Source organism: Neoarius graeffei, chromosome 21, assembly GCF_027579695.1.
Source record: "Neoarius graeffei isolate fNeoGra1 chromosome 21, fNeoGra1.pri, whole genome shotgun sequence".
Taxonomy (NCBI): Eukaryota; Metazoa; Chordata; class Actinopteri; order Siluriformes; family Ariidae; genus Neoarius; species Neoarius graeffei.
In genome coordinates, this window is record NC_083589.1 from 50,151,528 (window position 1) to 50,170,705 (window position 19,178).

The following is a 19,178-nucleotide window of genomic DNA, read 5'->3' on the forward strand; positions in this document are numbered from 1 at the left end:
TGTTGTTGTGAGGCGACAGTGCTAGCCACGACACCACCATGCTGCCATTTGGATCATACTGAGAAGAGACAATGCAGCTCTTCATTGCTGTTCCATTCTGTCTGTGAGTCTCTGCAGCCTGTCTGCTGGCCGGAGTGCAGTGTAACTTAATGGCACGTGAAGTGGATGAACAGCGCGTGTCCAGAACACTCCGTGCTCTCTTCTCCTATTGGCTCGTGACGAAGCCCGCTGCAGCGCGTCCGCTCTCTCCAAAGCGTCCGCGAGCGCCACGAGTTGCAGGTGCCGATGAATGAGACGCACGTGGACGCGTCGCGCGCTTCCTTTTCCACTTCTCGCGGTCAGCAGCGCACGCGGCGTCCCGATGAACCCTCGCGCGCGCGGCTCCTCCAATATACAATGGATTAACAGGAAAGACATGAGCGCGCGCACCGAGGACGGCGTGAGCCTGTGCCACCGGGCTCTCCAGATCATCACCGAGCTGTGCCTCGCCGGACACGTCGACCGCGAGAAATGCGCCGACATCTTTCCAACCGAGAGCAACATACCAGGTAAAGGAAGTTCAGGTAAATGTGACGAAAACAATTGAGCTCGTTTAGTTCTAAAATGGCTGTTTAAGCACAGAAGGCTCGTCTTTTCCACTTTACTTCACAGTTCAATTGTGCTAGAAAGTTCTTTCTGTCATATGAAGTGTCTAAATACTAGAGGGATATGACAGGAATGTTTTCTATTATTATTATTATTATTATTATTATTATTATTATTGTTGTTGTTGTTAATAATAATAATAATAATAATAATAATAATAATATTATTATTATTATTATTATTATTATTATAAATAATGTTGTTGTCATTGTAGTTGTTGTAAGTATTCTTATTATTAGTATTGTTACTGTTGTTAATAATAATATTATTATTATTATAAATAATGTTGTTGTCATTGTAGTTGTTGTAATTATTATTATTATTATTATTGTTGTTGTTGTTGTTATTGTTATCATCATTATTATTATTGTTGTTGTTGCTGTTATTGTTGTCGTCATTATTATTATTATTATTGTTGCTGTTGTTATTATTATTGTTGTTGTTGTTGTTGTTGTTGTTGTCATTGTAGTTGTTGTTATTATAATCATTGTTGTTATAAATATTATTATTATTGTTATTGTTGTTGTCATTGTTATTATTATTGTTGTTGTTGTTGTTGTCATTAATATTATTATTATTATTATTATTATTATTATTATTATTATTGTTGTTGTTGTTGTTAATAATTATAATAATAATAATGACACCAACAACAATGATAATAACAATAATAATAATAATAATATTATTATTATTATTATTATTGTTGTTGTTGTTGTCATTATTATGATTGTTGTTGTTGTTGTTGTTATTATTATTTGCTTCCTGAGAGGAATTGTAATGTCCTGGAGTGCAACAGGTTTTCCTTGCCGCAGAATTCTGAGAAAATCAAAACTACAGAGTTGTTTATCTAATCGATTCGGTTTGTTCAGATAGAGTCGAGTCATCAGGAACCAGTTATGTGATCATGCATGAAGTATATTGCACAGAAAGCAAAGATTGGCTACGAAATGTGGTGAAACATATATTCCACTATGCATTTCACACTGTAATAAACTTGGATTATAGCTAATTGTCACATCCCATCTGTACAAGCTCACTATACTGACTTTATTCCAAATTAGGAATCAATCATGTATCATATCATTTTATCAGCCTGGTTAGTGTGGCATCTTGAAAAAACAGGCTATTCTGAAACACTGATTCTTCACATTTTATCAACTCATCCGGTATATGATTGATTATCTTGTATGCTTTTACTGTGACACGTGACATATGCTAATTAAGAAATATTTACAGGATTGTAAATGTCAAAAGACACAATACAGTATGTTCCCGACAGAATGGTAAATGTTTACGAAGCATTAATTATTCTATTGATCACTATGTCCATGAAGCCCAGTCTGCTGCTATGGTGACACCTGTGTCTTAGAAATGTGTCTGTTGCATTGCATTGCATTATCTCCAGAGACGACGCAGGACCACCCTACACTCGCACACATACTCACACACTTACGGTAGATATATGCAAACACACATGAAACACACTGACATATTTGAATAAAATAAGTGTTTGCTTGTTTGATTTGAGTGTTTCAAATGTTTATTGAGAATGTATCGTTTATTGGTTGTAGACATGTCAAAGTTGAAGAATTACATTCAGATATGACTTAGAATCTTTGACACTTCAATAAAAAAAGCATGTCAGATTAGTTAAACATGATGAATGACAACACGTATTAACTGTGTGTTTTATTCACACTATGACTTCCCTTGTCATTTTCTATTAAAACTTTGATTGCATATAATACTTTTCCCTTCTCTGCAATACAGGATTTTAAGTCTTCTTCCTTTTCTTATGCATTTCCTTCTTTTTCTCTCTCTTTCTCTTTATGACTCTCTTCCTTGTGTGTCCAACTCTTTCATTGCTGCTGCTTTTTTCTGTTTGTCTCATCTGTCCTTTCAATTCTTCACTTTACCCCATCATCTTTTTCCTTCTATTCTTATTTCTCACCATCTCCTGGTCTTCTCTTCTATTTCCTCCATTGACTCTCTATCTCTTGCTCTGCCCTCTCAACGTTCCTCCCCTAAATCACGTCTCATTGCCTGTAGACATCTCTGTAAGTCTCCTAGCTGTGCTCGTGGGTTTCTGTGGACTCGCCCTGTTGGTAGTCTCTCTCTTTGTGTTTTGGAAGCTGTGCTGGCCCATCTGGAGAAGCAAGGCACTCTCCTCACACAGCGAGACTGTTCCGCAAGGGGTGCTACCTGAGGCACCAGTGCCCGCACCTCATGTCCCGCTGTCTCTTCCGGAGTGCCAGACCATACCAGCCGAGAAGCAGGAGAAGAAAGAGGAGGAGGAGCAGAGGTGGAAGGTGCCTGAGGTGAAGGTAAATGGTCGTAGTTCGATGAAGTCACTTGAGGCAGCCATGAAGATCAGCCAGACATCTCCAGACATCCCGGCTGAGGTGCAGCAGACAATACGTGAACGCCTCAGTAAGAAGGCCAAGATTCAGAAACAGAGCACTGAACCCACCTCCTTCTCCAGGTATCTAGCTTCTCCTAGCGTCTCTCCTGAGCTTCTCTCTATCTGAACTCCCAATTCCCATAATTCCTTGAGATCCTCTCGGTTCTCAAAGTCCACTAAACTCTTTTCATCTACTGCTCTAAAAAAGATCAACTCCTATAAGCTTCTCTCCTCTTCTTCTAGTTCCCTGAAATTCTTATCAGAGATCCCAGGTCCCTACAGGTCTTAATTCTAGATCTTAAATCTCTGACCTGTTTCTCTCAGCTGACTTTTGGCTCTCATTGTTCCATAGCTGATGGGTGCAAGGTTTTATTTAACCAAAAGTGAAGCAATCCTAAAAATATTGTCTAGCATGATACTGTAGCATGTTTGTTTACTTTGCTCTTATATATATACAGTGCAATGCAATAATGAGTACACCCCCCCTGAAAAACGACATTTTTCACAGTATTAAAATGAACACAAAGAATATGTCCCAAACAGTTTCTTGATGATGTTTATTGCACTATGTTCTTACATTATAACTCAAGCAGAAAGGTGAAAAGATGCCTTAAATTACATATTTTTCTGTTTCCGTGAAAGTGGGGTGGAGCAAAAGTGAGTACACCCCACAACAAACTCAATTACATCCAGTACATTTAGTACTTTGTATGGCCTCCATTATTTGCAATGACAGCCCCAAGTCTCCTTGGCATGGAGTGCACAAGTTGACAACATTTGGCTACATCAATCTTTTTCCATTCTTCAAGGATGACATCTTTCAGAGCCTGGATGTTGGATGGAGAGTGATGCTCAACCTGCCTCTTCAGTATTCCCCAAAGATGCTCTATAGGGTTCAGATCAGGTGACATACTTGGCCATGGAATCACTCTCACCCTGTTCCTCTTCAGAAAGTCAGCAGTGGCCTTAGATGTGTGTTTTGGGTCATTGTCATGTTGAAAAATGGCACGACGGCCAATGGCCCGAAGTGATGGAAGCATCTTAGCTTTCAGTATAGAGCAGTACATTTGAGAATTCATGATGCCATCAATGAAATGCAGTTCTCCAACACCCGCAGCACTCATGCAACCCCACATAAGAACACTACCCCCTCCATGTTTCACTGTGGGCACCATGCATTTTTCCTTGTACTCCTCACCCTTGCGACGCCAGACTGTTTTGAAGCCATCAGTTCCAAAAAGATTGATTTTGGTGTCATCACTCCAGAGTATAGAGTCCCAGTAGCCTTCATCCTTTTCAGCATGTGCCCTGGCGAACTCTAGATGGGCTTTTTTGTGACTGGGCTTTAGGAGAGGCTTCCTTCGGGGACGACACCCATGCATGCCATTCCGCTGCACTGTACGGCATATTGTGTCACGTGACACATTCACTCCAATTTCAGTCTCTACTTCCTTAGATACCTGTTGTGCACTTGCATGCCGATTTTCCTCAACTTTTCTCATTACAAGCCGTTCCTGCCTGGGTGTTAATTTTCTTGGCCGGCCTGTACGTCTCTGTACTTTGGCTGCAGTTCCATCTGTCTTGAATTTTTGGATCACTTTTGCAACCGTGTTCTTACTGATAAGTAAGGCTTTACTGATCTTCTTGTAGCCCTCACCTCTCTTGTGTAAAGCAATAATCCGCTTTCTCAGATCCAGAGACATTTCCTGGCCATGAGGTGCCATTGCTGACAGCAGGAAATGGGAAAGGGTGGTTTGCTTTAGGTAACAGCCTTTTGTAGCCAACTGCCTAATTAACACCTGTGTAATGACTAATTAGACTCACCTGTGGTTAATTGTTTGTTCAGGTCCACATTGGTAGCCTAAAAAGTTGCTTTACTCAGAGCCCTTCAGTGGGGTGTACTCATTTCTGCACCACACAAATTTCACTAAAACTGAAATAAAAATAATTTAAGTTATATTATTAGTCTTTGTTTTGAGTTCAAAAGCTCAACAGAACCTGTGTTTAACTTAGTCTGGGAACATTTTGGAAATATATCTTTATGTTCCTTGGCATATTGTGTGAAATGTTACTTTTCAAAGAGGGTGTACTCATTATTGCATTGCATATATATATATATATATATATATAAGAGGGTGGCATAGTGGTTAGCACTGTTGCCTCACAGCAAGAAGGTCCTGGGTTCGAGCCCAGCAGCTGGCGAGGGCCTTTCTGTGCGGAGTTTGCATGTTCTCCCCGTGTCTCTGTGTGTTTCCTCCGGGTGCTCCGGTTTCCCCCAGAGTCCAAAGGCATGCAGGTTAGGCTAATTGGTGAGTAAATTGACCATAGGTGTGAATGTGAGTGTGAATGGTTGTTTGTCTATGTGTCAGCCCTGCGATGACCTGGCGACTTGTCCAGGGTGTGCCCCGCCTCTCACCCATGGTCAGCTGGGATGGGCTCCAGCTTGCCTGCGACCCTGTAGAACAGGATAAGCGGCTACAGATAATGGATGGATATATATATATATATATATATATATATATATATAAGGTTGTATCATGGGTAGTTTTGCTACTTCACAGCTTCAGGGTCATAGATCTGTGTGGGTCTCCTCCCAGTTCTCTATGGTTTCTTCCCACCGTCCAAAAACTTGCTGGTAAGTGGACTGGCAAATCTAATTTACCTGACCAAGATAAAGCCCTTTCTGAAGACGGATGAAAGAATGAATTATTTATAGTAAAAAGATGAGTTCCATCCTTGTGATGTTCCATCCATCTTTTTTGCACACCTGTGTACATATACATCTGGGCCATCAGGAAGTTGGGTATGGTTAAACATTCATTCATTCATTAAATCTCATACTGCAATTTGCATTTACAACTCAACAGCTCCATGGTAGGGTTCATATTTGCATCACAAAATTCTGAGGCCGTTATAAAGTGGGTTTTTGAACATTAGCAAAATAAATGCAGATTATAATATGGAGGGCACTATATATCACTATGTACGGTGAAGAAAAAGGGCATGCAGCTGAGTCATTTAATAGTTTTAACCCATTTTGAGTGCATGACCCCTTTTCCATCACCACCGCAATCCAGGTGCTAGTTCTGGGCTGGTGCTGCTAGCCAGCCCTGTTAGTGCTGGTAAACAGCGCACATGTTCCCCATAATAGTGCCACTATTTCCAAGCACAACAACAATAATGATGGAGTACATTGTCTCTTTTTCATCTTATCATTGAGACTCATCAGACTACATACTATACTAGCTCTGGTTTTTTAAACATGGTGGTCACAAAGCTTTTGCTGGCCATGTTATCACGATAACCCCATCCCAAGCTCCTGATGTAAGCGGTTCTTGGTTCTAGACCAGCAAAGAGTTGGTGCCACTCTGGAACGAGATTTCCTGGCCGAGAGCCAGTTCTTTGGCTGTTGAAATGCGAAGAACTGGTTTGAGATTGGTCACCCACTCCAAATTTCCATCAGTTTGCCTTGATGGAAAAGGGGTATCAGTGTTTCCAGTGCAGTCCAAAAAAAAAACAAGTCCAAATTCAAGACTGTTTTTCACATAATTGTGAAAAAGTAGCACAGGTTTGAACCTTAATAATGCAATATAATATATTGAAATTTTAGCAATTGTATTTGATTTACCAAACAATTTGTCACATTTGTATTTGTCTCAGTTTTATTAAAAGATTTGAATAAAGTATGAACTGAGTAACTTTGTATCTGCCAATGTAAAATGAAAACTCCATTTAGTAAGGGAAGCAGACTTTTAGTACTTGCTGCCTCATCAGTTATCAAGGTTGTTGCAATTAAGGAAAGAAATCAGCATACGGAGAACTGTTTTCAGCATTAGAGTTAATTGATGATGTTTATATCAAATTTAAAAGCTTGTGACGGCAGCATTTGCTATTTTCACTCCATGTCTGACAGGGCTGCAACAAGCCCCCTACCTTCTTTCACTAGCCCTGTAATCACTACAGCCTTCCAGCCTGAGTACCCGAGTCACGCTGCCATGACAACGGCAATTAAACAATCAGCTGTTCTCCTCTTTGTTTTGTTCTCAACACTACATTTAAAGGAAAAGGGGTTGTAATTAGTATTGCCATGCAATAGAACTGACGTACTGTAAAAGCTTGTACTGCTGGGGACCTAACGAACAGCTGCACTCCTCTACTGATGGTGGCCATTATTGAGTTCTCACAGAGCTGCCATTAAAACCCTGATGCAGCCTAATAAATGATGTATCCCCCAAATTACATGTTGATAGGATACAGAGAAAGGACAAATGAGGGAGCTTAAAGGTCAGCTGTTAAAAAAAAAGGACAAGGATCTTTTTTTCTCCTGCTTCATTCATTTGGACGTTGCCGCTTTGGTTTCCGTCATGTCTTCTACTTTACATTTTACTGTGTGGCCTTTTTTTAAAAAATATTATTTTCCTGATTATTTGTATGGAGTGTCCAGCTAATAGACTTAATACATGACCACAGTTCATTTCTGATTATTTTCACCAGTCACATTTATTTGGAGGTGTTGAGATGGTTACCATTTGATAAGGTGCATCCATGACTTATAATTTTGAGGCCACAAAATAATATTGAGGTAAATACAGTTCCTATTGAATCGCAACTATTGTATATGAAAATGTTTGAGACACCGACAAAGCAATTGAAATAGACCATTTTGGCCACAGGAGCCTAAGCACGGAGGTGACTAATAGTATTAAACTTTCCTTAAATCTTGAAATGGTCACACCTTATTAAAAATTAACCACCATGTCACCAAAGCAGCTCCATATTGTTTTCAGTTATTCTTCTTTCCTGCGAAGGACATTAAGCCACTTAATTCTGTGCAATAAATCCTCACTAGCCTCAATGGCCTTACAACATTTTGGCCAGAGATCCTGGAGAACACATTTATCTAAGCGGTTTCATCTTGCTGAAAGAGAAAAGGGCTGCATTTCTCTGCTTTGCCCCTGTTGGCATGTCTGTATGGTCACATGGCACGATGGAGCAGCTATGTTAAAATACAAACATGCCAAGAGGGCTGTGTGGTTGATAGCCTGAAAAAAACACAAGCTGCTAAAAGTGTGTGTCGACTATAATGTCCTCTAACTGCATTCTAGAGAAAATGAATAAAAGGGAAATAAATAGTTTGTCATAAATACTTTAGAGCAACACTGAGAACAAAAACGTTGAGTCAGAAAGGTTAATTTGTAGCATGAAAGCAAGGTTTATAATATGGGCTCAGTCTGTGAGGAGATAATGGCTTAGAAATAGCACTTTGTGGCCATCTGGTTGCAAACATGGACACATTATTCTTGCATCAGGTGGGTCTGGCCATGTTGGGCAGCTAATCACCAGCCAAGGAGAACCAAATGGAGGGATGAGAGATTTACTGTAATGATTTTTTATTCATCTTGGAAGAGATAAAATGGTAAACCTAGACAAACTAGATTAGCACTATCCTTTATTAAACATTTAAACTGACTGAAATAATGTTTCTATACCTTAAATATTAGACTGCCCACATGAGATTTGAAAACACCAGAGAAACCCAAAAAGAGAATAATAACAATATGACATATTGGATTTCGTATCAAGACGAGTCATGCCTCAAATTGCATGGAAGGGATATTTTTACTCCACTATGGCTATGTGAATATTATTACACAGAGCTGAATATCCCTCTGAAGGATTATGCCACAATTATTTGAATTATTTACTGAATTCACATGAATTGTTTGCAGATATTGTACAATGGTGGTTGAAGTTTGTGAACCCTTTAGAATTTTCTATATTTCTGCATAAATATGACCTAAAACATCATCAGATTTTCACACAAGTCCTAAAATTAGATAAAGAGAACCCAGTTAAACAAATGAGACAAAAATATTATACTTGGTCATTTATTTATTGAGGAAAATTATCCACTATTACATATCTGTGAGTGACAAAAGTATGTGAACCTCTAGGATTAGCAGTTAATTTGAAGGTGAAATTAGAGTCAGGTGTTTTCAATCAATGGGATGACAATCAGGTGTGAGTAGGCACCCTGTTTTATTTAAAGAACAGGGATCTATCAAAGTCTGATCTTCACAACACATGTTTGTGGAAGTGTATCATGGCATGAACAAAGGACATTTCTGAGGACCTCAGGAAAAGTGTTGTTGATGCTCATCAGGCTGGAAAAGTTTACAAAACCATCTCTAAAGAGTTTGGACTCCACCAATCCACAATCAGACAGATTGTGTACAAATGGAGGAAATTCAAGACCATTGTTACCCTCCCCAGGAGTGGATGACCAACAAAGATCACTCCAAGAGCAAGGCGTGTAATAGTCGGCGAGGTCACAAAGGACCCCAGGGTAACTTCTAAGCAACTGAAGGCCTCTCTCACATTGGCTAATTTTAATGTTCATGAGTCCACCATCAGGAGAACACTGAACAACAATGGTGTGCATGGCAGGGTTGCAAGGAGAAAGCCACTGCTCTCCAAAAAGAACATTGCTGCTCATCTGCAGTTTGCTAAAGATCATGTGGACAAGCCAGAAGGCTATTGGAAAAATGTTTTGTGGACGGATGAGACCAAAATAGAACTTTTTGGTTTAAATGAGAAGCGTTATGTTTGGAGAAAGAGAAACACTGCATTCCAGCATAAGAACCTTATCCCATCTGTGAAACATGGTGGTGGTGGTATCATGGTTTGGGCCTGTTTTGGTGCATCTGGGCCAGGATGGCTTGCCGTCATTGATGGAACAATGAATTTTGAATTATACCAGCGAATTCTAAAGGAAAATGTCAGGACATCTGTCCATGAACTGAATCTCAAGAGAAGGTGGGTCATGCAGCAAGACAACGACCCTAAGCACACAAGTCATTCTACCAAAGAATGGTTAAAGAAGAATAAAGTTAATGTTTTGGAATGGCCAAGTCAAAGTCCTGACCTTAATCCAATCGCAATGTTGTGGAAGGACCTGAAGCGAGCAGTTCATGTGAGGAAACCCACCAACATCCCAGAGTTGAAGCTGTTCTGTACGGAGGAATGGGCTAAAATTCCTCCAAGCCGGTGTGCAGGACTGATCAACAGTTACCGGAAACATTTAGTTGCAGTTATTGCTGCACAAGAGGGTCACACCAGATACTGAAAGCAAAGGTTCACATACTTTTGCCACTCACAGATATGTAATATTGGATCATTTTCCTCAATAAATAAATGACCAAGTACAATATTTTTGTCTCATTTGTTTAACTGGGTTCTCTTTATCTACTTTTAGGACTTGTGTGAAAATCTGATGATGTTTTAGGTCATATTTATGCAGAAATATAGAAAATTCTAAAGGATTCACAAACTTTCAAGTACCACTGTAGGTCTGACCTGTTGATCAGCTTTTGCCAGTAAAACTTAGTAAAAAAAACCAAATCTGCTGCTCAAACACCAGCTATTCAACTACATTAATCCTTTGAGTCACATGTTTTGTAAATGCATTAGTTTGCTCATATTAAAATTATTTTTATAATAAGAGAGCAGTAAAAGCACAGAGATACAGTTACAAGCTGAGAGCAGGTGGAACTTTTAAGTCCTTTTAGACATGACGCGTCTTTTGTGAGGCACAATCATAAGTGTCAAACACCTTACAAAGATCTGTAGTATGCAGTTGCAACTGAGTGCAAAAGTTTTTCTACAAAATCGGTTTATGTTTTCGATTGTGAAAAGTTCCAGTTGCTCGGTGACATTGAGCGAAAGTAAAAAGCCATGGTATAGTTAAAATATGGAAGTTATTATGCATCTGAGGAAAGGGCTGAAGATCCATTGGGAACAAAATTTAGCCCTGGAATTTGCTTTAAATGCCCCCCTACTTTTGTCCAAAATAACAAATAAAAGTCCATCAGCACATAGTACGACCTAACAGTGATGTTATAGCATAGGTTTCCCTCTGTTGGGGCCTGCAGAAGTTTCCTCTTTAATTCACCTGTATTAGGTATCACATGTTTTCACATAAACAAAAGCAATCAAATAAGCAAAATGCTTAAAGTGAAGCCACTGAAGCCATTCATATACACTTTATGAATATTACGAATATTTTAATTAAGCTTTGACTTAATTGAATGGTAAGCAGGTTTTTTATTATTTATTTTTTCCTGTGCTGGTTCTCTCATGGGCGGCATGGTGGTGTAGTGGTTAGCGCTGTCACCTCACAGCAAGAAGGTCCTGGGTTTGAGCCCCGTGGCCGGCGAGGGCCTTTCTGTGCGGAGTTTGCATGTTCTGCCTGTGTGGGTTTCCTCCGGGTGCTCCGGTTTCCCCCACAGTCCAAAGACATGCAGGTTAGGTTAACTGATGACTCTAAATTGACCGTAGATGTGAGTGTGAATGGTTGTCTGTGTCTATGTGTCAGCCCTGTGATGACCTGGCGACTTGTCCAGGGTGTACCCCGCCTTTTGCCCGTAGTCAGCTGGGATAGGCTCCAGCTTGCCTGTGACCCTGTAGAACAGAATAAAGCGGCTAGAGGAGATGAGATGAGATGAATGGTTCTCTCATTTCAGAAAGCTAGCAGCACAAGCATTCACAAAAATTTAAAATCAAACACCAAAGTGTTTGGGACACCAGCGCAATATGCTCTTGCTTTCTGTAATATGCATGCTGCACTGTTAAGGCATGGAATTTTTACAAATATAAGCTAAAGAGATGATTTTAAGTTTGGGTTTTCACTGTAGTATGAAAGGATCATCGCTAGTTGTCTCTTGCCAGCTATGGCTCATTTCGTTCATTTCGTCCATATGTTTTCTGAAAGCTAACGGATCTGGTAAAACAGGGCAGTACCACCAGAAACCATGGGGGCAGTGTAGCCAGTAGTTCAAGTGAGACACTACGAAGAAATTCTAAAAACGGTGAAAGTTTTTGAGGAGAGTTTTGTGATTTAGTAAGAAAATGTATACATCTATCGCCATCTACAATGCTGCCTCTGCTTTTGCCTCTTTATTAACAGGTACATTATTGTAACCTACTCCATGTCACCATGTTTGCTGTTGTCAGAAACTTTGACTCTGAGCTGCCCTCTAGTGGATGTATTACTTAACATCCATGCCAATGCTAAGGACACATCGGACACAAGGCAGTGATGGTTGCATCTTTAAAATGGATGTATTTATTTTCTTGTGTAAAGAGAAAATAGATCACCCTTAAGTAGATTAGTACATTTTCTGGGAGATAAAATGACAAAATCTGCAGGATTCTAGTACAACAAAACAAGTTCCTTAATAGAGGCTGCTGTAAAAGAACACCTTATTTTGCTATATAGACCACTCCATTGAGTACTTGCTTTCTCAGCCCTGATCTCCATATCATCACAATGAGACGCAGCCAATTTGGAAATTAAAATTTGATAAAATTTTTCAACAGTTTGTTACATCTAGAAGTGTAGCTTTTCTTTTTTTTCTTTTCTTGCACTATCTTCACACCTACAGTAATTGTTTCTCCAGCTTTATCTAGTCTACTTGTGTTCATAACCACAGGAAATTCTAAAGTCCTTGCCACACCGTATGGCGCATTAGGCAGCGCCGATCTCTGTTTCTGTAGCCCTCGGCCTCTCGCCTATTACATAGCTAGGGTTACAGTGGGGGGCTGGTCCTCTGGTAACCACGAGAGTTTGTTTAAATACAGGAAATTGATAACTGAAATGTAGAGGGAAATAGTCACCCACTGGGAAAATTTCAGAACTTTTTGATGGCCAGTTTGCCTTGATCTTCTCAGCCTATCTCTGAAAATGGCTGGGCTTTTATGGAATTTGACATGAGATGTCCTCATTCTGGGCAGCACGGTGGTGTAGTGGTTAGCACTGTTGCCTCACAGCAAGAAGGTCCTGAGTTTGAGCCAAGTGGCCGATGAGGGCCTTTATGTGTGGAGTTTGCATGTTCTCCTCATGTCTGCATGGCTTTCCTCCGGGTACTTCGGTTTCCTCCACAGTCCAAAGACATGCAGGTTAGGCTAATTGGTGGCTCTAAATTGGCCGTAGGTGTGAATGTGAGTGTGAATGGTTGTTTGTCTCTGTGTCAGCTCTGCGATGACCTGGTGACTTGTCCGGGTTGTACCCTGCCTCTCGCCCATAGTCAGCTGGGATAGGCTCCAGTTTGCCTGTGACCCTGTAGAACAGGATAAGTGGCGACAGATAATGGATGGATGGATGGATGGATAAATATCCTCATTCTTCTGCAATAACTTATCTTCTTTCTTGCTAGACACAATTCCTTTCGTCGGCATCTCCGGCGGCAGATGAATGTCACCAGTGTAGACTTCACCATGGACACTCTGCCAGTGAGACAGTCCTCAGCAGTCAGCATTGGACGCATAAAACCAGAACTCTACAAGCAGAAGTCTGTGGACTCAGAGGAAGGGAACAAGGAGCCAGTGGAGACATGTGGCAAGCTTAGCTTTGCACTGAAGTATGACTATGAGGAGCAGGCTTTAGTTGTGCGCATCCTTAAAGCCCTGGACCTGCCAGCCAAGGACTTCACGGGTACCTCCGACCCCTACGTAAAGATCTACTTGCTCCCTGAGCGTAAAAAGAAGTTCCAGACACGGGTCCATCGAAAGACACTCAACCCCACATTTGACGAGGTGTTTTGTTTCCCGGTGGAGTACGATCAGCTGTGTAATCGCAAGTTGCACTTCAGCGTCTACGATTTTGACCGCTTCACAAGTCATGACATGATTGGCGAGGTAGTAGTGGATAACCTGTTTGAGCTCTCAGACCTGTCACGTGAGGCTGTGGTCTGGAAGGACATTCTTGCATCCACTACAGTGAGTATTGTGTGTTTTTGTTGTGAGTGTGGTATTAAATGTTTTTTTAACACATCTTGATTGCATTTCAAAATTGCAAACCACAAGTATAATCAACTTAATCAATGATCCAGATCATTAATTTACTGGCAAACTGTTGTCTCTCAAAAACTAGAGCCCACAAGAACCAATATGGCAAGAAACAGGGTATTTCATTAAAAAGTGAATTGAGCTGTTATCCTAAGCCAGGTGTGAAGGAGGGCTCAGCTCAAAACTGAGTCACTCTTCCGAACACCCACGCACCTAATCCAAAGGGAGACAAAATTAGCTCCTTGCTATGCCACGGGGAAATACAGACATTAGATATGACTAACGCTGCAGACTTTGATTAGCCATCCTGCTTTAGTGCTGTAGACATGATTCTGTGAAAGAAGGCAAACATTTCTTGTTTTCTTTCCACGTCAGCCTTTGAATATGTTCTACTGTCCGTTTGGCTTTTTCATCCCGCTCCAAATGACGCCTCAGCAGGTTTCTCAATTTATGTAACGCGTTCAGTCATACTGTGTCACAGCCATTTTTATGTCTTGAAAAATGCTGTTATCTTTTCACATGGACATCTTCTGTGCTATGAAGAAGTGTTCTCACCTTAAGGATGCAGAAGTGACTATTTTCCCAATGTTTTCTTTCTTTCTTTCTTTCTTTCTTTCTTTCTTTCTTTCTTTCTTTCTTTCTTTCTTTTACTTAAAAGACTACCACAACGCTGCTCAATTCTCGAATCTGATTGATCAGGAAATGTTAATGAATTTTCAGCTCTGGCAGTAGGGCTGGCTGTATTTCAGATCACAGGTTTATAATAATAAATTTTCTTTAGTAACCACAAATTCACAGGCACTTGTATAGTATGCATAACAGAATATAAGGCATCGTGGCTCAGGTGGATAAGGCGCCATACCATAAATCTGGGGACATGGGTTTGATTCTGGCCCAAGGTCATTTCCTGGTCTCTCTCCCACTCATTTCCTGTCTCTACACTGTCCTATCCAATAAGGGTGAAAAAAGCCAAAAAAAAAAAAAGGCTGTGACAGCAGCAACAAAAGACTGGGAAATTTGTGGAATGCTCAAGAAACACCTGTTTTTAACATGTTAGAGGTTAACTGGTAATTGGTAAGGCTCAGTAGTGCACAAACAAGGATGGCGTGAGTTGTTCTTAAACCGTTGGACTATTTGCTCACACAATTTTCACAAAGTGGTGAACCTCTTTGTGAAAATTGCGTGGGCAAATAGTCCAACAATTTAAGAACTACTTTTTTCAACATACACTTGAATGGAATTTAGGAATTTCACCATAGACAATCCATAATATCATCAAAAGAGTCAGAGAATTCAGAGAAATCTCTGCACATAAGGGACAGTGTTGAATTCCTGTGACATTTGATCCCTCAGGTGGTACTGCATTAAAAACCAACATGATTGTCTCATCTCATCTCAAGCCGCTTTATCCTGTTCTACAGGGTCACAGGCAAGCTGGAGCCTATCCCAGCTGACTACAGGCGAAAGGTGGGGTACACCCTGGACAAGTTGCCAGGTCATCACAGGGCTGACACATAGACACAGACAACCATTCACGCCTACAGTCAATTTAGAGTCATCAGTTAACCTAACCTGTATGTCTTTGGACTGTGGGGGAAACCGGAGCAAACCCACGTGGACAACATGCAAACTCCGCACAGAAAGGCCCTCGCCGGCCACGGGGCTCGAACCCGGACCTTCTTGCTGTGAGGCGACAGCGCTAACCACTAGACTACCGTGCCGCCCCAACATGATTGTAAGACACATAATGAACTCCTTTTGGAAAAGCGTTGTCGGTAAACAGTGTGTTACTGAATCTACAATTGCAAAATGAAATCCATACATCAACAACATCCAGAAAAATAGCTTAATTCTTGGGGCCTGAACTCATCTGCGATGGACTGATGTAAAGTGGAAACGTCTGTTGTGGTCTGGTGAGTCTATATTTCAAATTGTTTTTGGAAATCATGGACGTCATGTCCTCTGGGCTAAACAGGAAAAAGATCATCCAGATTGTTACCAGCACAAAGTTCAAAAACCAGCATCTATGATGCTATAGGGGTGTTTTAGTGCTCATGGCATGGGTAACTTACACATCTGTGAAGGCACCATTAATGCTGATAAGTACATACAGTATTTGGAGCAACATATGCTACAATTCAGACGACGTCTTTTTCAGGGACGTCCCTGCTTATTCCAGCAGGACACTTCCACTTATGAGTAACTGAAGTTGTCAAGCATGAATGGGAAAGAATTTCACTTTCAAGATTTAAACAATTAGTGTCTTCAGTTCCCAAACACATACTGAGTGTTGTTAAAAAAAAAAACGTGCTGTCGCACAGTGGTAAACATGCTCCTGTCCTATTGTTTTTGGAATGTGTTACAGGCATCAAACGAGTGTATATTTAAAAAAAAAAATCAGTTTGAACGTTGGGGCGGCACGGTGGTGTAGTGGTTAGCGCTGTCGCCTCACAGCAAGAAGGTCTGGGTTTGAGCCCCGTGGCCGGCGAGGGCCTTTCTGTGCGGAGTTTGCATGTTCTCCCTGTGTCCACGTGGGTTTCCTCCGGGTGCTCCGGTTTCCCCCACAGTCCAAAGACATGCAGGTTAGGTTAACTGGTGACTCTAAATTGACCGTAGGTGTGAATGTGAGTGTGAATGGTTGTCTGTGTCTATGTGTCAGCCCTGTGATGACCTGGCGACTTGTCCAGGGTGTACCCCGTCTTTCGCCCGTAGTCAGCTGGGATAGGCTCCAGCTTGCCTGCGACCCTGTAGGACAGGATAAAGCGGCTAGAGATAATGAGATGAGATGAGTTTGAACGTTAAAGTGCATATCACGGGTAAATTCAGGAGCAAGATCAGTGCAATTCTCCTATTTTATATTAAACTTTAGTCAAATATCTGTAACATTCTGCATTCTCTGCAATTTTTTTTTACCTTGCGCAATACCAGAAAAATCCAGTTGAAATCAAGCCATTTGAGGCGAATTGGTCCGCCTCTGAAAAAACTTGGCATTTGGATTTCCCGGGAAACATTGATTTTCGTGATGTCGCATGTGGGATGCCGCCCTCTGAATCCTACATCAGCGCTGGTTTGTTTATGAGAAAACGACCTGGTGGTTTTCTCCAAATTTCTTCAACGTTATCATGTAATTATTAAAATGGTTAACAGATGTATCGTAGGAGGGTGTAGCAACACCAATCTTGATGGGATTAGTACTCATCGTTTTCCAAAAGACCGGACAATGAGAGAGAAATGGGAGCGCTTGGTCTACACAGGCTGTGCACTGAAACTGTGCAAGCTCGCCCAGCCTGCTGGCGCTTCCGCAGATAACCTCACGAATCTGGCTCCAGACTCCCTTGGGATTTTTCCAGACGCGTTTTGTTATTTTATTATTATTTCTGCTGTAGACAGATGGCCTTGTGCAAAATTACCCTTCTGGATGAGTGTGTAAAGGGACATTCTTTCATATAAAAAAACCACGAAATTGGTCCAGAATATGCCCTTTAAATAGCTTGTCTTTATATCATATTCAATTGAATATAGGTTGAAAAGGATTTAAAAATCATTGCATTGTTTTTATTTACCTTTTACACAACGTCCAAAATTTTTGGAATTAGGGTTGTATTATCTTATACTTGAAATCACAGAGACAGACACATGTTATAAGATCATGAGACAAACTGCCACTGAAACATGAAATTTCACCCATGTTATAAAATATTCATAAGATATGAGTGCAAATGCAATTAAAATATTTGTTGGAGGACCTTGTCATACTCAGTTAACTCTCAGTGAAGCGAGTGTGTTTTCTAATAAAGTCCACTCACCCTGAAGCTCAGGTGGATATAAGGGAAGATGGCCTTTTATTTATTTAAAGCTGGACGTTGTGTCTTTGTGGTGTCTCACTCACACTGAAGCCTAATCTCCACTCTGGAAAGTTTGACACATCAGTCACTGCAGGATTCATAAACACTGATTGTTCTGTCTGCACATCTTATTTGATATCCTGATTGTTGTTTTGATGCCTCCCAGTACTTCAGTCTATGTATAATTTTGTTGACATGGCTGTGTATCATTGTCCCTGTCATGTTTTGAAGGTTTAATGTGTGATGTCTGTGAAATTGTCATTCTCTATTTCTTTGTCTGTCTGTCTGTCCTTATTTGATTATCGCACACTTCTTAAGCTTAAGTTATGGAAAGCCACAATATCTCAAAGGATTTATTTTATTTAATAGAAATTAGCACATCCTTAATAAAATTCAATTATCAAGTCCTTCAAAACTTGTGGTTCATGTGGCTCTCTAGGACAGCTTAATCTTGGATAAATGCTTTACAGTGGTGCTTGAAAGTTTGTGAACCCTTTAGAATTTTCTATATTTCTGCATAAATATGACCTAAAACATCATCAGATTTTCACACAAGTCCTAAAAGTAAATAAAGAGAACCCAGTTAAACAAATGAGACAAAAATATTATACTTGCTCATTTAGTTATTGAGGAAAGTGATCCAATATTACATACCTCTAGGATTAGCAGTTAATTTGAATGTGAAATTAGAGTCAGGTGTTTTCAATCAATGGGATGACAATCAGGTGTGAGTGAGCACCCTGTTTTATTTAAAGAACAGGGATCTATCAAAGTCTGAACTTCACAACACATGTTTGTGGAAGTGTATCATGGCACGAACAGAGGAGATTTCTGAGGACCTCAGAAAAAGCATTGTTGATGTTCATCAGGCTGGAAAAGGTTACGAAACCATCTCTAAAGAGTTTGGACTCCACCAATCCACAGTCAGACAGATTGTGTACAAATGGAGGAAATTCAAAACCATTGTTACCCTCCCCAGCAGTGGTCGACCAACAAAGATCACTCCAAGAGCAAGGCATGTAATAGTCGGCGAGGTCACAAAGGACCCCAGGGTAACTTCTAAGCAACTGAAGGCCTCTCTTATGATCAGGAGAGTGAGTCCACCATCAGGAGAACACTGAACAGCAATGGTGTACATGGCAGGGTTGCAAGGAGAAAGCCACTGCTCTCCAAAGAGAACATTGCTGTTCATCTGCAGTTTGCTAAAGATCACGTGGACAAGCCAGAAGGCTATTGGAAAAATATTTTGTGGATAGATGAGACCAAAATAGAACTTTTTGGTTTAAATGAGAAGCGTTATGTTTGGAGAAAGGAAAACACTGCATTCCAGCATAAGAACCTTATCCCATCTGTGAAACATGGTGATGGTAGTATCATGGTTTGGGCCTGTTTTGCTGCATCTGGGCCAAGACAGCTTGCCATCATTGATGGAACAATGA

At 40.6% G+C, this 19,178-nt stretch overlaps 1 protein-coding gene across 1 annotated transcript in view; it reads left to right on the forward strand.

Annotated features, from left to right (window-relative positions):
* Window positions 1-400: 400 nt before the first annotated feature.
* The window catches only part of syt10 (synaptotagmin X), a 37,104-nt gene continuing 18,326 nt past the window's right edge, over window positions 401-19,178 (forward strand). The window contains exons 1-3 of the mRNA XM_060903674.1: window positions 401-563; window positions 2,698-3,130; window positions 13,264-13,825. Coding sequence (XP_060759657.1) covers window positions 416-563; window positions 2,698-3,130; window positions 13,264-13,825 — 1,143 coding nt within the window. The 5' untranslated portion in view covers window positions 401-415. The remainder of the gene's footprint in view (window positions 564-2,697; window positions 3,131-13,263; window positions 13,826-19,178) is intronic.